Consider the following 22,376-nt stretch of genomic DNA (forward strand, 5'->3'; position numbering starts at 1 on the left):
ACGGTGGCTCACACTTGTAATTCCAGCACTTTGGGAGGCTGAGGTGGGTGGATCACCTGAGGTCAGGAGTTCAAGACCAGCCTGACCAACATGGCAAAACCCTGTCTCTACCAAAAATACAAAATTGGTCAGGCATGTCTCTATTCCCAGCTATTCAGGAGGCTGAGGCAGGGGAATCACTTGAAACTGGGAGGCAGAGGTTGCAGTGAGTCGAGATTGTGCCATTGCACTCTAGCCTGGGTGAGAGAGTGAGACTCTGTCTCAAAAAAAATAATAAAAAATAAAATAAACACCTCTACACAAGTAAACTAGAACATCTAGAAAAATGGATATATTCCTGGTATTCAAATAGGAAGAGAGGAAGTCAAATTGTCTCTGTTTGCTGATTGTATATTTAGACAACTCCACGTCTCAGCCCGAAAACTCCTTAAGCTGATAAGCAACTCCAGACAAGGCTCAGGATACAGAATCAATGTGTGAAAGTCACAAGTATTCCTATACACCAATAGTAGACAGAGAGCCAAATCATGAGTGAACTCCCATTCACAGTTGCTACAAAGAGAATAAAATACCTAGGAATTCAACTTAAAAGGAAGGTGAAGGACTGCTTCAAGGAGAACTACAATCCACTGCTCAAGGAAATGAGAGGACACAAACAAATGGCAAAATATTCCATCCTCATGGATAGGAAGAATCAATATCATGAAAATGGCATACTGCCCAAAGTAAAATATAAATTCATTGTATTCCCATCAAGCTATCATAGACTTCTTTCATAGAATTAGAAAAAAACTACTTTAAATCTTTCTTTCTTTTTCTTTCTTTCTTTCTTTCTTTCTTTCTTTCTTTCTTTCTTTCTTTTTTCTTTCTTTCTTTTTGCAATGAAGTTTCACTCTTGTTGCATAGGCTGGGGTGCAGTGACACGATCTCAACTCACTGCAACCTCTGCCTCCCAGGTTCAAGCAATTCTCTGCCTCAGGCTCCTGAGAAGCTGGGATTATAGGCTCCCACCACCATGCCCAGCTGATTTTTGTATTTTTAGTAGAGACAGCATTTTACCATGTTGGCCAGTCTGGTCTTGAACTCCTGACCTCGTGATCCACCTGCCTCTGCCTCCCAAAGTGCTGGATTACAGACACATGCACACATATGTTTATTGCAACACTATTTACAATAGCAAAGACTTGGAACCAGCCCAAATGCCCATCGATGAAAGACTGGATAAAGAAAATATGGCACATATACACTATGGAATTCTGTGCAGCCATAAAAAAGGATGAGTTCATGTCCTTTGCAGGGACATGGATGAAGCTGGAAACCATCATTGTCAGGAAACTAACAGAGTAACAGAAAACCAAACACCACATGTTCTCACTCGTAAGTGGGAGTTGAACAATGAGAACATGTGGACACAGGGAGGGGAACATCACACATCAGGGCCTTTCAGGAGGTGGGGGACAAGGGGGACGGATAGCATTTGAAGAATTACCTAATGTAGATGATGGATTGATAGGTGCAGCAAACCACAATGGCACATGTGTAACTATGTAACAAACCTGCATGTTCTGCACATGTATCTCAGAACTTAAAGTATTAAAAAAATTAGCAAGTTTTTGGGTCCCATAACAAGTACAAAGTATAGTAGGTACTGCAGATAAAAAGATGAACATAACACAATCTTTGAAGTTATTGTTTCTTTGGGGAAGATAATGAGTATAGTCTAAGAATTTAATTGACATTTAAAAGCAATGTAGTGGAATAATTCATGATTGTGTGGTAATTTTTATAGACATTATATACATTTAAGTCAGAAGAGAGAGTCATCGATTGAGATGCTGCTTACTATAAGCTGATATACTTGTCATAGTTTTTGTAAAGCTTGAAGTACGTTATGCAAAACAGAAAATACACAGTTACATCAATAGTGGTAAAAATACTTATTGCATGTATTTTGTATGTAATTCATGTTATAATACCAGGCTATATTGAAAACAAATAATAGGTAATGGCTCTACTTGGCTATTATATAATTTGATGGTGGTTAGCTAATTATTCAAATCATCTGGATTCCTTTGTAGTGCTCTGTGACCTGTGGTTCTGGAGTTCAGCAGAGGGATGTATACTGCAGACTGAAAGGTGTTGGTCAGGTGGTTGAAGAAATGTGTGATCAATCCACTCGACCTTGTTCTCAGAGACGATGTTGGGGTCAGGACTGTGTGCAGTACAAGGGGATGGAAAGAGAGAGGCTGAATGTGAGTATCAACAAGTAAATTTTCAAAGACACTCTATACAGGAATGTGTTATTCATTTGGTCATTGCATTTCTAGTGTTCGACATCATGTGAGAGAAAAGATTCCCATCAACTAATGGAGTGCATAGATACCCAAATCAGACAAGTGAATGAAAGAGTCTATAATTCTTCAACCAGATCTCCTACATCCAAGAATTGCAGGAACCCTCCTTGCAGTTACATTGTGTTAACAGGAGACTCATCACAGGTAAGGCAAAGAGAGGAATTTGAGAATTTTTGCTCCTGGATAAAACAGCTGGATCTAAAATTTGACATAGCCTAAACTGGGTATAAAATTTGAATATGAGGGCAGATGATGATATGCATATGAATCTAAGGAATGAGACTGCTGACGGTTGGTGCAAATAGAGTAATAGTGACATGTGTGTTAAACTCTAGTGCAAGTCTGAAGTGTCAGTAGGTGTCAACTGCAAAGCCAACCACCAGGAACAGTTTTGCGAACTGTCCCTGTGTAGTTGTCCACTTTTTGGAAACAGCTTTATCAAGGTGTAATTGATGAACCATGAACTATATATATTCAAAGTATATAGCTTAATAAATTTTAACACATGTACATAACCATAAAACCAGTACCATTTTCAAAATAAAGAGCATCTCCATTGGCCCAAAAAGTTTCCTTGTGCTGCTTTATAAACTGTTCCTCCTTCTCTTTTCCCTCCCCATCCAGTAAGTGACCTTACCTGTTTTCTATATTAGCAATCTATTACTATACTAGTTTGCATTTTCTAGAGTTTTATGTGAATGAATCATAAAATATGTACTTTTTAATCTGCTGTAACATAAATATTTTGAGGTTCAGTCAGGTTGTAGTATGTATCAATAGTGTTTTTTCTTTTATTGTTGACTAATATTCCACTATATGGATGTCTTTATGTTTGCCATTCATTTCTTTCTGATGTCTGATCCCCATCCAATCTGTTTTTTCTTTAATCTCAGCCATTGTCATCTTCATCCTTAGAGGTTTAATTTCAGCTTTTTTATATCTTCCATATCTATACTTAACTTTGAAATATGAAACATAGTTATTAACTTTTTAACATCCTCTTCTGGCATTTAATTCTAACATCTATGTGCATGTTTATAATTCACAGACTTTTAGTATAGTTACCAGTGTGTGCATCACCATGATCAAATCCCAGACCTTTTTATCGCTCCCAAAAGAAGGCCATAAGTAGTAATTCCTTATTCTCATATTTTTTCCTAGTCTCAGACAATTACTAATCTGCTTTTTGCATCTATGGATTTTCCTGTTCTGCACATTTGGTATAAATGGAGTCACACATGGTCTTTTGTGTCTGCTTTTTTCACTTAGAATGATATTTAAAAATTTTATACAAGTTTTACCATACATCAATACTTTTTTCTTTTTTTATAATAAATAATGTTCCATTGTAGGAATATACTATATTTTGTCTATTCACTAGTCAGTTGATGGGCATTTGGATTGATTCCATTTTTGACTTTTGAATAATGCTTTTAGGAACATTTGCACACAAGTTTTTGTGTGCATATGTTTTCGATTTTCTTGGGTATAAACCTAGGAGTAGAATAGCTGGGTGTTGTAACTCTATTGAACTCTTTCAGGAACTGTCAACTGTTTTTCACAGTGGCTACACTATTTATTTCTCCCATCAGCAATGTATAAAAGTTCCTATTTCTCTCTCCATATGATCATCAGCACCTGATATAATACATCTTTTTTTTTTTTTTTTTTTTGAGACGGAGTTTTGCTCTTGTTTACCCAGGCTGGAGTGCAATGGCGCGATCTTGGCTCACTGCAACCTCCGCCTCCTGGGTTCAGGCAATTCTCCTGCCTCAGCCTCTCGAGCAGCTGGGATTACAGGCACACGCCACAGTGCCCAGCTAATTTTTTGTATTTTTAATAGAGATGGGGTTTCACCATGCTGACCAGTATGGTCTCGATCTCTTGACCTCGTGATCCACCCACCTCGGCCTCCCAAAGTGCTGGGATTAAGGGCATCAGCCACCGCGCCCGGCTCATCTTTTTTTTTTTTTTTTTAACGATAAACACCCTAGTATGTATGAAATGGTATCTAGTGGATGTTTCGGTTGCATTTCTCTAATGACTAATGATGTTGAGTATATTTTTGTGTATTTTTTAGTTATTTTTATATCTTATTAGATAAATGTCTATTTAAATCTTCTGCCATTTTATTATACTTTATTTTTTTGAGATGCAGTCTTTTTCTGTTGCCCAAGCTGGAGTGCAGTGGTATAATTACAGCTCACTGAAGTTTTGACCTCCTAGGCTCAAGCAATCCTCTCACCTAAGGCCATCTAAGCTTCCTGAGTATCTGGAACTACAGCCATGTGCCACCATTTCATTTCTGGCTTTTTTTTTTTTTTTTTTTTTTGTAGAGATGCAGTCTCCTTGTGTTGCCCAAGCTGGTTTCTTACTCCTGGGCTCAAGGGATCATCCCTCCTGGGCCTCCAAAAGTGCTGGGACTATAGCATAAGCCACCATGTCTGGCTGCTCATTTTTTAATTGGGTGATTTGTCTTTTCACATACTGACTTGTAAATTATTTATATATTCTGGGTACAAACTTTTATCAGCTAGATGATTTGGAAATATTTTATCCCATTCTGTGTGTTATCTTTTCCCTTTCTTAGTAATATGCTTTGATGAAGTGAAATTTATTTTTTTTTGTTTTAGTTCTTTGTGCTTTAAGTGTCATATCTAAGAAACTATTGCCTACTTTATGGTCACAAAGATTTATATTTATGTTTTCTTCTTAGACTTTTGTAATTTTAGCTCAGACAATTAGGACTTTGATACATTTTGAGTTAATTTTTGTATGTGATGTGAGGTAGGGTTCTAACTTCATTCTTCTGCACAAAAAGATTATTCTTTCCCCCACTGAATTATCTTCACATCCTTGTCAAAAATCAATTGACCATAAATGTGTTGGTTTATATCTGAACTCTCAATTTTGTTCCCTTTATCTACTTGCCTATCAATATGTTATTACCAGGTAGTCTTATTATAATTTTATAGTAAGTTTTGAAGTCAGGAAGTATGAGTCTCTTACATTTCCATGTTAATTTTAGGACCAGTTTGTCAAGTTCTGTATAAGAGCCAGCTGAGATTTTGTTAGAGATTGCAATGACTCTTGATCAATTTGGTAAATTTTATTAACTTAATAATATTGTCTTCTCATCTATGAATGTGGGATGTATTTCCATTAATTTAGGTTTTTTTTTTTAAATTTAGGTTTTATTTAACTTATTTCAAGTATGTTTTATAGTGTACAAATCTTGCACTTCTTTTATTTCTGAGCATTTTTTATTCTTCTGTAAATGGAGTTTTTCTATTAGTTTCATTTTCTGATTATTCATTGCTAGTGTATAGAAATAGAATTGATTTTTTTGTATTGAAAATTTTGGGGGGATTTAATTATTTAGTGTGTGGATTACATGGGATTTTCTACTTACAATGTCATCTCATCTGCAATTAGAGATAGTTTTATTCCTTAAAGTTGGATGCCTTTTATTATTCCTTTTCCTTGCCTAATTTCCCTGTCTAGAAATTCCAGAATAATGTTAAACAGAAGTGGTAAAAACAGACATTCCAGTCTTGTTCTTGCCCTTTGTAGGAAAACTTTTAGTTTTCATAATTCAGTATGCTAACTATGGATTTTTTGTAGATTCATTTTATCACATTGAAGAAGTACCCTTCTAGTCCTAGTTTGCTTCATGTTTATATTACGTAAGTGTGTTAGATTTTGTCAAATGTTTTGTCTGTATCTACTGAGATTATTATATTTTTTAACCATTCTTCTATTAGTGTGGTATATTACATTGACTTCCATATGTTACAACAACCTTGCAGTCCTGGGATAAATCTTAGTTCATCATGGTGTATAATCCTTTTTATGTGTTGCTGGAATTGTTTTGTTAGTGTTTTGTTGAAGAACTTTACATCTATATTCTTAATAAATATTCATCTATAGTTTTATTTTTTTTGTGATGTCTGCCTTGGTTTAAGAAACTGGCTTCATAGGATGAGTTAAGCAGTGCTCCTTTTTCTTCTGTCTTGTGGAAGAGTTTTGGCAGGCTTGGTGCTAATCATTCTTTAAGCATTTGGTCCTGGGCTTTTCTTGTGTGAAGTGTTTTGGTTACAAATTTAATCTCTTTACTTGTGATAAGTCTATTTAGATTCTCCCTCCTCCTCAGGGTTTGTGGTTGTTGCTGTTTGTTTCTTTAGTGACTTTTCTGAACTGTAAAGTCTGTATTCTTTGTCATACATGGCCACTGAAGTCTTTGCTCACTTAGTTTAGTTGTCAGCAATAACTAGACAGTAATTTCCTTAATATCTGAAACCAATAATTTTGGTTCCCTAGCCTTTGCCAAGGTACTGTGTGTTGGGGGTTTGGGAGTAGGGTGTGACCTTCAACACTCAGCTAGGTAGTTGACAACTCTTCCTTAATCTTAACTTTCTGCTTGTGTAGATCCTTAAGGTCAGCTGAAGGAGAGGCTCTCCTCAGATGCTTCCTGAGCTTGCAGACAGACCTAGACATGTGTGTAATCTGATGCATGTTCATGGCCATCTGGATCCCATGAATACATTGGAGCTTTTCAAAACTGTGATGGACATTTTATTCCCCAACTTTTCCTTTTTAGCCTTTTTAGCTAGCCTGTTGTTGCTTGAACTGTTATTGAGCATCCTGGAAGCTGCAAAGTTAAATAATGGTTTTTAACTGAGTGCAACAATTGTCCCTTGAGTGCAACAATTGCCCCTAGCACTGAGCAAGTCAGGTCAAATAAAGACAGTCTTGTGAGTGGGGTCTTTCATAAAATGACTAAACAGTTTAAATAATGACAGTTCTCTGGGAATGAGGCTTTTGCATGATGTCCAAGCCTGTTCTGCTCCCCTCCAGTGGCTGTCAGAATTCTGAGTTTCACCATAACTACAGGGCTGTTGATTTTAAAGATTACCATGGAGCTAGAAAGAAGAGAATGGAAATCGAGGAAGTTAAATCATCACAAGACTTGCTCTTCTTACCAAGAGTTAGCCATGTTTCTTGAATAAATGCCCTCTGGATTGCTGCAAGTCTTTGGTCAGTTTCCAGAGTTCTGAAAAAGCTGATCTAGCAAATTTTGCCTATTTTCTCACTGCTGTTATAGAAGAGAGAATTTTTATATGTCCTTACTCTTCCATTTTCATGGATGTCACCCCTTTAGGGATGTTTTGATAGATGGGTTTTTTCTTCATTTTGATTCTTATTTTCCAGATGTTTTGCATGCCAATTAATTTTCTGTTGAATGTCAGCCATGAATTTTACCTTTTTGGTGACTAGATTGTTTTTTATTCATATACATATATTTTGAGTTTTGTTCTGGGTTGCATTTATTTTGTTGGGAAGCAGTTAGACCCTGTCTTGCCTTGCACTTAAGATTTGTTAGGCAGACCAATATATGGTTTAATCTAGGGTTAACTATTCCTCTCTACTGTGACAAGAACCTTTTGAGTACTCTACCTATTTCCTCATGTATTTAAGTTTTCCAGTCTAGCTGGAGGGAATAAGCAGTGTATTTGGTTCTGTGTGATCATTAGAAAAAGTAACTTCTAAGCCTTTTGGTTGGTGTCCTCACAGGTATATATGCACGACTGGTCAGAACTCTGCTGTCTTCCTTTCATTGTGCTAAGACCTGGAAATCTTTTCAAAGCAGTAGGCTAGAATGATTTGTAGTGCCACTTTGTTTCTCATCTGTCATGGATTACTATTCTTTATTGTCTAATGTTGAGTGTCTCAAAAGTCATTGCTTTATATTTTGTACAAATGTTTTGGTTGTTCAAAGACAGAAGGTAAATCTATTCCTTATTACTCTGCTTTTGCTAGAAACAGAAGTCTATTTGCCTATTTTTGGATTGGGGCTTTAATTTATAGGTAAATCACTTACCTATTTTAGTCAAATGTTATTAGGCTTTACATTATATCTATGAAGATACATGTAGGCTAACCTATACATAGTTACCAGTGATTTAAGGCTAATAGATAGCCTTTACGTTCGGTAAGGGCCCTCAATATGTTTTATTCCTCTAAAGCTGTGCCTATTGGGAGATATAGTTTCATTCAATTACTATGGTAATGTAATGAAAACACACACACATACACACACACAGGTACTACAGATAGAAAATATAGCTTGAATCTAAGTTTATTCCATTTATTGGTACAACTCTGGGAAACTTGTCTAATGTCTGAACCTTTGTTTGCTCATCTGTAAATGAAGCAAATTAAATAGGATTGTTGTGGAGATGACACACTGTAATATATATTAGCCATCTGAAAAGTATTAATCCCTGGCTAAAGTTAATGAAATTTTCTTCTCTTATAATTATGTATTTTTCAGTGTGCAAACAACTGTGGATTGAGTTACAGACAAAGGATTACATACTGCATCGGGGCCACATCTACTAAGAAACATAACCTCCATCGACTTTGGCCTGTAGTCTATCAAGAATGCCCTGTGAGGCCTTCCTCGCAGGTTTACAAATGCACTGAGAGCTGTTTGCATTTGGCCACTTGGAATGTTGGAAAATGGAGCAAGGTCAGTGTATAATTTTTCAGAATTTTAGTACTTCTGAAAAAGACTTTCGAGGCATGGAAAGTCTGGTAATCTGTATGTATAGCTAGATCCTCAGAGTTGCCTCAGTCCCCTATTGTCTAAAAACAATTTTATCATTTATTTACATAAATAGCTTATCTTTTGATGCCTGCTATAACTTGCTTAAAGCAGAGACTGTAACTCATTCTTATTTCTGTTCCTCAGCGAACTTAACACAGTGGCTTGCACTTCGAGTAAGTGCTTAAAAATATTTATCTGTTAAGTGAAGAAGTAAATAAATCTAACATGTTAGTAATAACAGTTATTTAAACCACATTATATTTCCAGTTTAATTGATAGAAAGCAAGTAAATATCACTTTGCAAACTTAGCATATAACTTAATGAGATAGTCTTAATTACCATCACTGATTAACATATTAAGTATTTACAATGTATTGTTGCTATAACTGCACAGAATGAATGAAAAGAAGCCAGTAACTGAGAAGTAATAGATTCAGGCTCATGCCTAAGGATTTTTCCCACCTGTGACTATCCAGCCCCCAGGATAGTTTTGTATCTTCTGTAGTTCTAGCTACTACTGACTCTCAGTTTGTTCCAGAAATACCTGGTCTAAGAAAAGGAGACTTGGATTTTCTGGCCTTATTATTCACAATATATTTTACCTTTAAATTTTACTCTGTTCACAGTGCTCAGTGACTTGTGGAATTGGGATAATGAAGAGACAAGTAAAATGCATTGCTGAAAATGGTTTGTCCAGTGACTTATGTTTAAACCATTTAAAACCAGGTGCTCAAAAGAAATGTTATGCCAATGACTGTAAGTAGTAAACTTCAAAAATCTTAGTACCTAAGGGTTTCTAATGAGTTTCAGTTAAAATATGTATCGGTAATACTTGCATACTCCACAAAACAAAGTGTCAGATATTCAGAGTATAGTAACATTTCCATGATTGAGTTCATGCTGTGTTTGTAATTTGTTCTGTGTTAAGTTGTGTTAATTTGTCTCTGAAGGTAAATCATTTACCACCTGCAAAGAAATTCAAATGAAAAACCACATTACAAAGGATGGTGACTATTACCTTAACATTATGGGAAGAATAATAAAGGTATTATGAAAACAGTTTCTATTTTATTTTAACATTGATCATTGACTTTGGAAAAAGTTTTTCTAGATGTTTACATTTTTTCTTTAGATTCATTGTGCAGACATGCACTTGGAGAACCCTAAGGAATATTTAACACTGGTCCAAGCTGAAGAAAATTTTTCTGAAGTGTATGGCTTTAGGTACGAGATGTATTGTTGTCTATCTGAGCATTTTCATGGTCCTCCAAGAGAACTGGAACTTCTAGCCTTCAGAGTGATACTTGAATAGCTTGCATGTGAGACAAGCAATTTAGGAGCAAGTAGACATGTTAGGACCTAAGCCAGATGTTGTCAATGCCTGTTCAGAAATAAAAGCTTGAATATTAACATGTACTATTAATATTGACTGTTAACATGTACTGTTAATATTGACTATTAACAGACAGATTGACTAAGAATACTGTGGGTGAGAAGTGGGACATAAAGAGGGGAAGAATTCAATAACTATGTGCATTTTCATAAAATCAAATTATTTCCAGTAATGAAAGCTAGGAGAATTGCAGCTGAATTATTTTTTTACAAACTCTTCTTAAGTGTTTTATTGAGAATTTCATATGTTCACCTTTAGTAATTTTTACTTCTTTCTTGTTTAACTTGTTGATACTATAATATTGAAGAGTATGAATGTGTTTTATTTTTCCACTCCCAGAGTTTATCTACATTATGGTCTAGTAACTGCATCTAATACTAAAATATTCCAATGTTATTACAGACTAAAAAATCCATATCAATGTCCTTTTAATGGAAGTAGGAGGCAAGATTGTGAATGTGACAATGTCCACCTAGCTGCTGGATTCACTGTTTTCAGCAAAATAAGAATTGATCTCACTTCCATGCAAGTTAAAAGTAAGTGCTCAATTATATTTTGAAATAAAAAAGCCTCCGTTTGCTTATGAATGTCTAACAGTATGTTAGTATATGTCATAGCCAGGGTACAGAGAAGGACCCCCCCCCGTTGTGCAAAAATTACTTAATTTATTTTAAAAAAAAAAACAGCATACTTCCTCTGCAATGACATTCACTATGGGGACTCTTATTTTTTTGAGATGGAGTTTCGCTCTTATTGCTCAGGCTGAAGTGCAATGGCACAATCTGGGCTCATTGCTACCTCCGCCTCCTGGGGTCAAGTGATTCTTCTGACTCAGCCTCCTGAGTAGCAGAGATTACCTGCACGTGGTACCATGCTGGGCTAATTTTTTTTTGTTTTTAGTAGAAACAGGGTTTCACCATGTCAGTCAGGCTGGTCTCGAACTTTTGACCTCAGGTTATCCACCTGCCTCTGCCTCCCAAAGTGCTGGGATTACAGGTGTGAGCCACTGCTCCCAGCTGGAGACTCTTAGTAAAAATATAATGACAGTGATAAGTAAGATACTTTCCTTCCAAGATAAAACCCCGTACCTTAAAATAGTCAGTTGCATTAAGGATAAGAAAGTTAATATCCTGTCTACTTGTGGAAGTTTTTACAGGGTTTAAACAAATCATTTACATTAGTGTCAAGTGATAATTTATCAGATATTTTTCCATACATTATCTCATTTGACCTTTTTAACACTCTTATATTAGTAAGGCAGATATTATATCACAATGTCATAAGTAATATGGAAGTTAAGCAACTTGTTCCATTAATGTGGTTAGTAATTGGCATTAGGGAAAATAAAATTCTACCCACAGACCTTAGATTATAGATCATATTGCTTATCTAGGAAGTAATTTATAATACAATCAAGTCAAAACATATTTATAGAACTTAATATACACCAGGAAAATGCAGCCTGCTGTCCTGAAATTTATGTATTTAGGTAAAGAAGCAAAAAAGTGCATTACAGTAGCAGAGACTCCATCTCAACACTAGTGCCTAGCATGGTGCATAAGTCATAGAAAGCAATAAAAAATTTAAGACAATATATGCATGAACACATAATATACAAATTATAGTCATAAAATTATGAACTACTATTGTTAACAATAATGATGGCTATGACTTACTGACCATCCACCATTTACTACAGTGTGGTAGCATTATATTACTATGGTTACAATAATAAACTCTGGAGTTAGACTGTCTGGGTATAATTCTTTATCTCTATTTATCAGCTGTGTGACATTGGGCATATATCTTTAAGCATCAGTTTTCTCATCTGGAAAATGAAAAACTACAACTAAGGTTTATTCTACATGTCATCTTTCTTTCCTACTTTTTTGTTCTTTTTTGGCTAGGATTAAGAATGATATTTGCAACGTATTCAGTCATTGTTTTACATATAATATAAGCTTGTCCAATGCACGGCCTGTAGACCTCATGTGGCCCAGGGCGGCTTTGAATGTGGCCCAACACAAAATTTGTAAACTTTCTTAAAATATTTTGAAATTTTTTTGTGATTTTTTTTTAAGCTCATAAGCTATTCTTAGTGTATTTTATGTGTGGCCCAAGATAATTCTTCTTCCAATGTGGCTCAGGGAAGCTAAAAGATTGGACATCCCTGATACAGTACATGCTCTACAAATATTGATTATAATTAATGTGTATTGGTCAGGTAATTAGCAGTCTGAGTTTCTAATAGACCTTTTGTAGCTTATTTAATGTTAATTAAGCTGCTTTTAAAAAAATTAATTTATCAAACAAAGCTGCCATTTTGTCAGGCATTGATCTGGGCCCTGAGCATACAATGTCAAATATATAGTTTTGACTCCTCTCTTTCTCTTCCTCAAACTTGTATGGTAAAAATCCAGTCTTGCCTTGATTAAATCAAACCTTCTACCCCTTCTGTGCAGCATAAAACTGAATGTGGCAAATAATACGCAGCTCTTTTGACTGATATAACTTTAAACACATGAGCACTAAGTTTACACAGGTGCTGCCAAGTAATCCTGTTGCTTTTCCCTGGTCCATTCTCTCTCCTACTTTTCTAAGTGTCTAACTTATGCCTTCTCCTCTAGCTTCAAATTTCAAAATTTTTAATACTTCCTCTCTATTAACTCACTGCTGGTCATCTTGCTTCCTAGTTCACTGAGAAAGTAAGAACAACCAGAAGGGCACTGCCACATCTATCAACCCACCTAAATCTTTACTTATCTTCTTTGCTTTCTCCTGTTTACTCTGGATGAACTCTTCATCCTTCCATCCAAGGCAAATCCTGCTCTGCCTCCTCTAAGCTCAGTGCCTTGTACCTACTCAAGAACATTATTTCAGCATATTTCCTGATCTCTCTTACATCCTCAATTCTGCTGCTGGATCATTTAAATTCTGCATAGGGAAACATGTTCTTATTTCTTTCATCATAATTAACAACAAATCTCGACCTCTACCTTTCTAGCCACTGTATAGTTTCTGTGTTCATTTATAGTAAAATTTCTTAAATAAGTTACAATTTGCACTCTCCAATTTCTCTTTCCCCATACTATACTCTAATCAGTCTCTTATTCATGTCACTTCCAGGAAACAGTCCTTAAGAAAGACATCAATGACTGTTTTCCTAAATGCAATCATAAAGTCTTGTTTTCCATCTTACATGATTCATCAACAGCATTTGGATTCCAGGACACCATCCTCTAATGGTTTTGTGCCTTTCTCTATCACTCTTCCTCATGTCTTTCTCACTGTTTCTTGACTTGGCTAGTTACCCTTCATCTTCTACAACATTGAATATTGAGGAGCCATAGGATTCAGTTGTTCCTTTGGGAATCTCATTAATTTTATTGATTTCAAGTACTATTTATTAAATTGGAATCCCAAATGCACATTTCCAATGTGGACTGCTACCCTAACCTCCAAAATCCAACGGTCTACTCAGCATATTCATATGAATGTCTAATAGGCATATCAAACTCAATGAATCCAAAACTGAACTTCTAATATTCCTTGCCAAACCTGCTCTTCAGACCCAAATTTTTACCACTGTAGAAAATGCGACCAATAATATTCTACTTAGTCTAGCTAAAACCTAGCAACATCTTTAACTTCTTTCTTCCACACCCACATGTAATTCATCATCAACTTTGTTCAGGTGAATTTTCAATGTGCATGCTGCTATGGACAGAATTATACCTCCCAGTATTCATATGTTCAAGCCCTAATCCAAAATTGATAGTATTTGGAGATAAAGTTTTAGGATATACTTTATCCTAAAGTATCCTAAAGAGGGAGGATCCAAGATAGCTGATCGCTAACAGCTCAGGATTGTAGCTCCCAGTGAAAGCTCAGAGATTGAGAGGACGCCACACTTTCAGACAAATTTTTATCACTCACAGACCAGAAGATTCCCAGTGGAAGAGCCCCACGGGTCGCCAACGCGACTCTTGTGGCCGGTGCAGCGGTTTTGCTGGTGCCTCAGTGAGGCAGCTATTCATGCAGAGTAAACGGGACTGGTTCTCCTTCTGACAGATGTTTGGAGCTCCGGGAAGGCAGAGCCGCTTATTACGGACTCAAGAAGGAAGCCAGACCAGAGATTCCCAGGCAGAAGAGCACATCAGTCTTATTGCTGCTGTTTTGGTCGGTGCAGTGGGTTGCTCGGTTTCCAGCACTGGGAATCAATAAACTGGATGTCCACTCAGAAACCTAATTAGAAAGGCGGTAATTGTAAAGACGACAGATTGATACATTTATAACAAAGGGAAGAAATCAGCCTAAAAAGGCTGAGAATACCCAAAATCAGAAGCCCTCTTTCTCTACAGGGGATTACAGTTCCTCATCAGCAACGGAACAAGCCCTGATGGAGAAGGACTGTGTTCCATTAACAGAAGTAGGCTTCAGAAGGTGGATGATAAGAAACTTCTGGGAGTTAAAAGAACTTGTTCTAACCCAATGTAAAGAAACTAAGAACTTTGAAAAAAGGTTTGATGAAAGGCTAACAAGAATAGACAATATAGAGAGGAATATAAATGAACTAATGGAGTGGAAAAACACAACATGAGAACTTAGTGAAATATGCACAAGTTTGAATAGCCGAATTGATCAAGCAGAAGAAAGGATATCAGAGGTCGAAGACCAACTTAATGAAATAAAATGAGAAGACAAGAATAGAGAAAAAAGGATAAAAAGGAATGAGCAAAGTCTCCAAGAAATATGGGACTATGTGTAAAGACCTAATTTACGTTTTATAGGTGTACCTGAATATGACAGAGAGAATGAATCCAAGCTGGAAAATACTCTTCAGGATATTATTCAGGAAAACTTTCCCAATCTAGCAAGGCAGGACAATATTCAACCCCTGGTAATACAGAAAACACCACAAAGATATTCCTCAAGAAGAGCAACCCCAAGGCACATAATCGTTAGATTCACCAAGGTTAAAATGAAGGAGAAAATACTAAGAGCAGCCAGAGAGAAAGGTCAGGTTAATTACAAAGAGAAGCCTATCAGACCTAGAGCAGATCTCTCAGCAGAAACCCTACAAGCCAGAAGAGAGTGGGGGCCAATATTCAACATCCTTAAACAACAGAACTTTCAGCCCAGAATTTCATATCCTGCCAAACTAAGCTTCACAATTGAAGGAAAAATAAAATCTTTTATGAACAAGGAAGTACTCAGAGATTTTATTACCACTGGGCTTGCTTTACAAGAGCTTCTGAAGGAAGCATTATACATAGAAAGGAACAACCAGTATTAGCCTTTCTAAAAATATACCAAAAAGTAAAGAGCATCAATATAAAGAAGAATTTACATCAATCAATGGGTAAAATAGCCAGTTAACATAAAATGGCAGTAACCCTAAATTTAAGTCGACTAAATCCCCCAATCAAAAGATACAGCCAAAACCCAGCGGTATGCTACATCCAGACCCATTTCACATCTAAAGATGCACAAAGACTCAAAACAAGGGATGGAGAAAGATTTACCAACCAAATGAAGAGCAAAAATAAATAAATAAATAAAAAGCAGGAGTTGCAATTCTCCCATCTGATAAAATAGATTTCAAAGCAACAAAGATATAGTGGTAAAAGGATCAATGCAACAATAAGAGCTAATGATCCTAACACCCAGATACATAAGACCCATAAAGAGATTTAGACTCAGCGAGACAGAAAATTAATAAGGACATCCAGGACTTGAACTCAGATCCGGAACAAGTAAACTTAATAAATATTTATAGAGCTCTCCACTTTAAATACACAAAATATACATTCTCCACTTTACACAAAATATTGATCTGCCATTATTAATACCCATTTTTAGAATAAAGCAATATTCCCATTCTCTCTCCCTCTTTTTCTTCCTCTTTCTTCCTCTCCTTCACTCCTTTTTTTTTCTTTCTTACCTCCTCCCCTTTCAAAAAACAAAACAAAACAAAAACCTAATGGTATGCTGCATCCAGACCCATCCAAAGATACAGAAAGTCTCAAAACAAAGGGATGGAGAAAGACTTTTAAAAAAACAGTTTTAGGATATAATTTGGTTTAGATCAAGTCCTATAGGTCAGGCTCTCATAATGGGATGAGTGCCAGGCAAGAAGAAGAACAGACAGCAGGGGTATCATTGTGCCATGTGAAAACACAAAAGAAGGTAGCTGTTTGCAAGGAAGACAGCCTTCATCAAAATTCAACAATGCTGGCACCCTAATCTCAGATTTCCAGGCTCCAGAACTGTGAGAAATAAACTTTTGTTGGTTAAGCCCCCCAGTTTATGAGATTTTGTTATGGCAGCCTAAGCCCATCTAAGACATATACTAAATTTCACTTTCCTACTATCTTATTTGCTACCACATTGGCCCAAGTCTACATCATTTTTTCATCTGAATTATTGCTTATAACTGGTATTCCTGCTTCAGCATTTCACTACTCTCCCCTCTCTTAACCTAGATTCTTTTCTCAACTGATAGGCCAGAGTGATCCCCTAAAACATAAGTTGTGTCATGTCTTGTATGTTATCTTATTTGATCTTTTTAACAGTCTTGAACTCTGCTCAGAGCTCTCCAAACATTTTCCATTTAACTCCAAGTAAAACTGAGAATTCTTTCACTGGTCAACAAAATTCAACATGACCTTCCCACCTGTATTCCCTCTTGGTTTCCTGCCTCCCTGAGCCCTCTCGTCACTCCTACTGCAGACACAGTGGCCCTTTTGCTGTTTCCTGAACACACTAGGCATGCCCCTACCTTAAGGCCTTTGCATTTACTGTTTCATCTGCCAGGAACATTTGTCTATAGCTGTCTGTGTGGTTTACCCCTTCACTTCTTTTGGGTCTCTTCTGAAATTCATCTTCTAAATAAACCCGTCTAGAATCACTCTCCACAACTAAATTCCCTTTCTCCCCATTCTATTCTCTGCTTTATTTTCTTTCCATAGCAAGTGTCACCCCTAATATACTATAATATTTGTTTTATAACGTTTCTCTTCCTGGTAAAACTCAAGTTCCATCAGCCTCTGTTTCACCCACTGTTGTGTTCACAATATCTCTAATAGTGCCCAATCCAAAATAGATTGTAAATAAGGATCCATTACATTAAAAATCCTTGCTTTTCTTAAGAGGTTCATAGAAACAGAGAGTTTGAACAATCTCAAGACAACTTTGAGTTAGCAAAAGTGGCGAAAAATGAGTTTCAGGAGGAGGGAAAAGCATGAGCAAAAGCATGGAAGGGAGAAGCATTTTGGTGATATCAGAGAATAAACATAAATCAAATGCAGGTTGGGGAATGGTAGCTTATTAGAGAAGTTTGTAGGGAAGAGATCATGAAGAACAGTGTATACTAAACTGTAAGATTAGATTTTAACTTGCAAGTCATAGAAGCCATCAGAATAAAGGCATGAGCAGGGGAAGGAATAGAGTTGGTTGGAGGCAGAATAAGTTGTATCCATAAAAAATGATTAGGAAACTAATGTAACAATTCAGATAAAAAGGGATGAGTACTGAGAACATGGGTCAGGATACCCATTTGAGAAATATTAAAGAAGTAGACACTACAGGTTTTTCTGTGAGAATAAGTGACATGGAATATTTAGAAAAGTTTCTAAAATAACTAGACAGATGGTAGTACAGTTTAGTGAAAATGAAAATAGAGCAGGGTATATAAATTTGGAGAAAAAGATAATGCATTTAGCTTTGAACATGTTAAATTACAGATAGATGTGGGTCATCCAAACAATGATGCCCAATAGGAGTTTGATACATGTTCTGTAAGTCATCAGAGTCAGGTGGACTGGATATATATTTATGAGTCATCATTGTATAATTAATTGGCTGATGAAACTGGCTGTTGACTGACATGCTTTTGGAGATTGTAATAAGAGATGCTTTGAAAGTTGTGTCTCTGCTCTGCCCCAGCCTAACTCACAAATGCCAAAAATAAATAGTGGTGTGCAGACGATCAGTTATCCAGGGAATAAAAAGTCTGATTTGTGGTGTTATACGTGGTGTATATATTCCCACCAAGACCAATCAAAAGCTACCAATATGACCTCATTGTACATGGGGTTGGGAAGAGATACACACATTGGCTGTCACTATTTGGTACAAGCTAGCCCTGGTAAACCATGAAAAGCTTTCTAGTTTTTGAATCTGCTCTTGGAGATATGATAGATATTGCCAGAAATGCTAGCTTTGGGAATTGCCTCTGAAGGACTGCTGTCATCCTGGGACATGCAGCGATTTTGCAGTCTTGAAAGTGAAGAGATTTAGAATTACATAGTGGAGGTGACAGCCACTGGCTAGATGATTTGGTTGGGATATTATTTGATTCCAACATGAATAAGTGATTGAAGCAGCTGACTTTAGGGTTCTTTCCTGCCTGTTTTAATACAGTGACTCTATTTTTGATATTTTATGTAGACTCTTCAGCATTATTACCAGTCCGGAAATTTTGCTAACCTTGTTAGCAAAAGTAAGTTTAAAAAAAATAAAAAGAATAACATAATGCAATAAGATAAGAATAAAAGAAAATGGCATACATTTTTGCTGAGTGATTTTGAATTACCTAAATGAATTTTTATTTTTGCTGTCTATAAACACTCAATTTTATTGCTTTGTCATCTATGTTAACATACTTTTTTTCTTCAATGATTTGGCTCCTGACCCTACTTCATCTATTTCAGATATTCTGTTACTTCAAATGTAATAATACATTTATTTAGTCTTTAAATCTTCTGTTTCATTACAAATGTGCTTGCCATTTGTTAGGGCAATTTATGATATGAACATTTTTGTATTAAAGAAAATTGATTCATTGAGAGTCTATTCTAAGTAGTATACTAGAATTGTGGCATTTGTGATTAAAATTTTAAAATTAATTATATAAATATGTTTAAGAAAGTAATATGAAAACTCTGTGTTTGACAACAAAGATTGCATTATTGTCTCTATGCTAAAGAGTTTCATTTATTATTTTCTAGCTACAGATCTTCTTTTTTCAAAAACAGTATTTGGAAATGCAGTTCCATTTGCCACAGCTGGAGATTGCTACAGTGCTGTCAAATGCCCACAGGTATTTCATATTTGCTTGATTACTTTTCTCTCATTATGAAAAAAATATAACTTCTCTTTATTCATTTTTTTGATCAGAATATTGCAAGAAACATAAGTAAATAGAAATGCAAAACTTCATATATGCGCTTTGTTTCAAAAGTTATAGATAACCTTTGGAGGGAAAGCATTGTTGCCAATTTTGGGTTTGTTTAAAAGTTATGACAATAATTTTAAGCAGATTCTATTTCTTCTTCCATAATATGTTATCAGTTTCTTCATCTTTCTGTTTAGTCCATGGAAATGAATACATATTTGTTAAAAGACAAAGGAACAGGTCACAAGCATGTGACTTTCATACACTTCTGCTGACATCAGTTCTATTAGATTCCTGGCTCTGTAACATCCCCCAAATGACAATCTATTATGAGTAAAATATATATTAAATACATTTCATATTTTTAGTCTTGTTTTTATCCTTTATTTCCAGAGTTCTCTTCACATGCTGTTATGTCATTTCTATGATTTCCAATATAGGGCATGCTTCCTAGAAGAAAACTTACTCTCACATTTTTAACTAGAGATTTTACATAGATAATGAAAACAACATTTTTATATAAGATGAAGAATTGTAAGCTAGATGAATATAGTACTTTTAGGTGACTCAGTGCTAACTGAATACATGAATCAAATCTACTACCTACGATAAGTGGTAATTACTATATTGATGTCATTTTGAAGATAAGTAGTTAATAGTTTGCTATAGGCCTCTCTTTGTAGACTGTTCCATTTATAATTTTCGTTATATGACATTGAAATTGTGTTAATATCAAGAAGAGAGGATATTTTCTGTTAGAGAACTTAAAGGAGATCAAGAGACACTAAAACTACAGGCTAAAATGAGTAAGAATATATCTATACATCTTAACTTAGGTCCGGAAACTCAAACGGAATGTGGTAATGCTACATGAAAAAGACATAGGTGGCCGGGCGCGGTGGCTCAAGCCTGTAATCCCAGCACTTTGGGAGGCCTAGACGGGTGGATCATGAGGTCAACAGATCGAGACCATCCTGGTCAGCATGGTGAAACCCCGTCTCTACTAAAAATACAAAAAAAAATTAGCTGGGTAGGGTGGCGCATGCCTGTAATCCCAGCTACTCGGGAGGCTGAGGCAGGAGAATTGCCTGAACCCAGGAGGCGGAGGTTGCGGTGAGCCGAGATCGCGCCATTGCACTCCAGCCTGGGTAACAAGAGCGAAACTCCATCTCAAAAAAAAAAAAAAGAAGAAGAAAAAGAAAAAGAAAAAGACATAGGTGCTTTATTCACCCAGTACAAGTTCAGTATGATTCCTTTAGAGCAGGGAGTGATTTATAAGCAACCTAATGTGATTGTAAGGTTCCAAAACCAAATAGGAAGACTGAAGGATTTATTTTTGTTTGACACTGGAACCTTATAATTATTTTACAAATTATCTCAGTAAAAGATCATTTTAAATCTATTTAGGAGTAGGAGGAGATCATAGGAAAGAAAGGAGGGTTTAAATCATGTCAGCTAAGGAATATGGTGAAGGTAGCCAGGAAAAGAGTGGGAATGAATGGTAACTATCTTTACATATTTAAAGAACTACCACGAAAGAGGAGTGAGATTGTGTGTGTTCCTCCAGGAAGCATTAATAAGGCAGTAGTTTCCAGCTCAACATTAAGAAGGCTTTGACAGGTCAGTTGTTTGGTAAGGAGAATCCAAATCTGGGGCCCAAATAAATAATCAATTTTTGCCTATATTTTTATGGATTGATCTTTTATTCTGCAACTTTGCTGAACTCATTTTTAGTTGTAATAGTATATGACTTAGGATTTTTTATATACACAATTATGTCATCTGTGAATAAAGATAATTTTACTTCCTCCTCAATCTATATACCTTTTATTTCTTTATCTTGTTTTATTGCCCTGACTACATCTAGTACAATAGTGAATAAAAGTGGCAAGAGTGAACCTCCTCGTGTTCTGATATTAGGCAAAAGGCATTCAGCTCTTCAGATTTAAGTATGTTAGTTTCACGTGTATGTTAAGTATGTCAGTTAGGAGTATTTTATAGATGTTCTTGATCAGGTTGAGGAAGTGCCCTTCTGTGTCTAGCTTAAGTGTTATTATAAAAGAATGTTGGATTTTCTATTGAGATCCTGTGGTTTTTGTCCATTACTGGACTTATATAGTTTACCACACTGATTATTTTTTGTATGTTGAAATACAACCTCGAAATATTGGTTTTTGTATGTTGAAATACAACCTCGAAATACAACCTATGATAAATCCCACTTAGTCATGGTGTATAATTATTTTCATATATTGCTAAACTTGGTTTGCTAATGTTTTGTTGACAATATTTCATTCATATTTATAGGAGACATTGTTATATCTTTTTTTTTCTTGTGATATCTGTTTCGTTTGGTATTAGAGAAACACTGGCCTTATAGAATGTAGTGGGATGTGTTTTTTTCTCTTGTACTTTTTGGGAAGAGTTTGTGAAAAATTAATTTTTTATATGTTTGGTAGAATTTACCAGCAAAGCCATCTGAGCCTGGACTTTTCTTTGTGAAAGTCATTTTAATTACCAATTTATTTTCTTTATTTATTATAGACCTCTTCAAATTTTTTAGTTCTTGAATTTGCTTTGGTAGTTATGTCCTTTTTGGAATTTGTTTGTTGTATCCCTGTTAAATAATTTGTTGTCATACATCATTCATAGTATTCCCTTATAATCCTCTGCTCTTTTTTTTCCAGTGTTTTAAGGTAGAAGGGAAGGTTATTGATTTGAGATTATTTTTCCTTTTTAATATAGGCATTTATAGTTATACATTTTCCTTTAATCAATTATTTTGTTGCATCCCCAAATATTTGGTATGTTGTGTGTTTATTTTCATTCATTTTATTTTC

General features: G+C 35.6%; 1 protein-coding gene across 1 annotated transcript in view; it reads left to right on the forward strand.

Moving 5' to 3' along the window:
- Positions 1-22,376, forward strand: part of ADAMTS20 (ADAM metallopeptidase with thrombospondin type 1 motif 20) — a 225,514-nt gene that overhangs the window by 187,423 nt on the left and 15,715 nt on the right. Inside the window, exons 30-37 of the mRNA XM_002752357.6 lie at positions 2,079-2,252; positions 2,328-2,498; positions 8,689-8,886; positions 9,592-9,721; positions 9,916-10,010; positions 10,098-10,189; positions 10,761-10,894; positions 19,370-19,461. Of these exons, the coding sequence (XP_002752403.2) occupies positions 2,079-2,252; positions 2,328-2,498; positions 8,689-8,886; positions 9,592-9,721; positions 9,916-10,010; positions 10,098-10,189; positions 10,761-10,894; positions 19,370-19,461 (1,086 nt within the window). The remainder of the gene's footprint in view (positions 1-2,078; positions 2,253-2,327; positions 2,499-8,688; positions 8,887-9,591; positions 9,722-9,915; positions 10,011-10,097; positions 10,190-10,760; positions 10,895-19,369; positions 19,462-22,376) is intronic.

Source organism: Callithrix jacchus, chromosome 9 (assembly GCF_049354715.1).
Source record: "Callithrix jacchus isolate 240 chromosome 9, calJac240_pri, whole genome shotgun sequence".
NCBI lineage: Eukaryota > Metazoa > Chordata > Mammalia > Primates > Cebidae > Callithrix > Callithrix jacchus.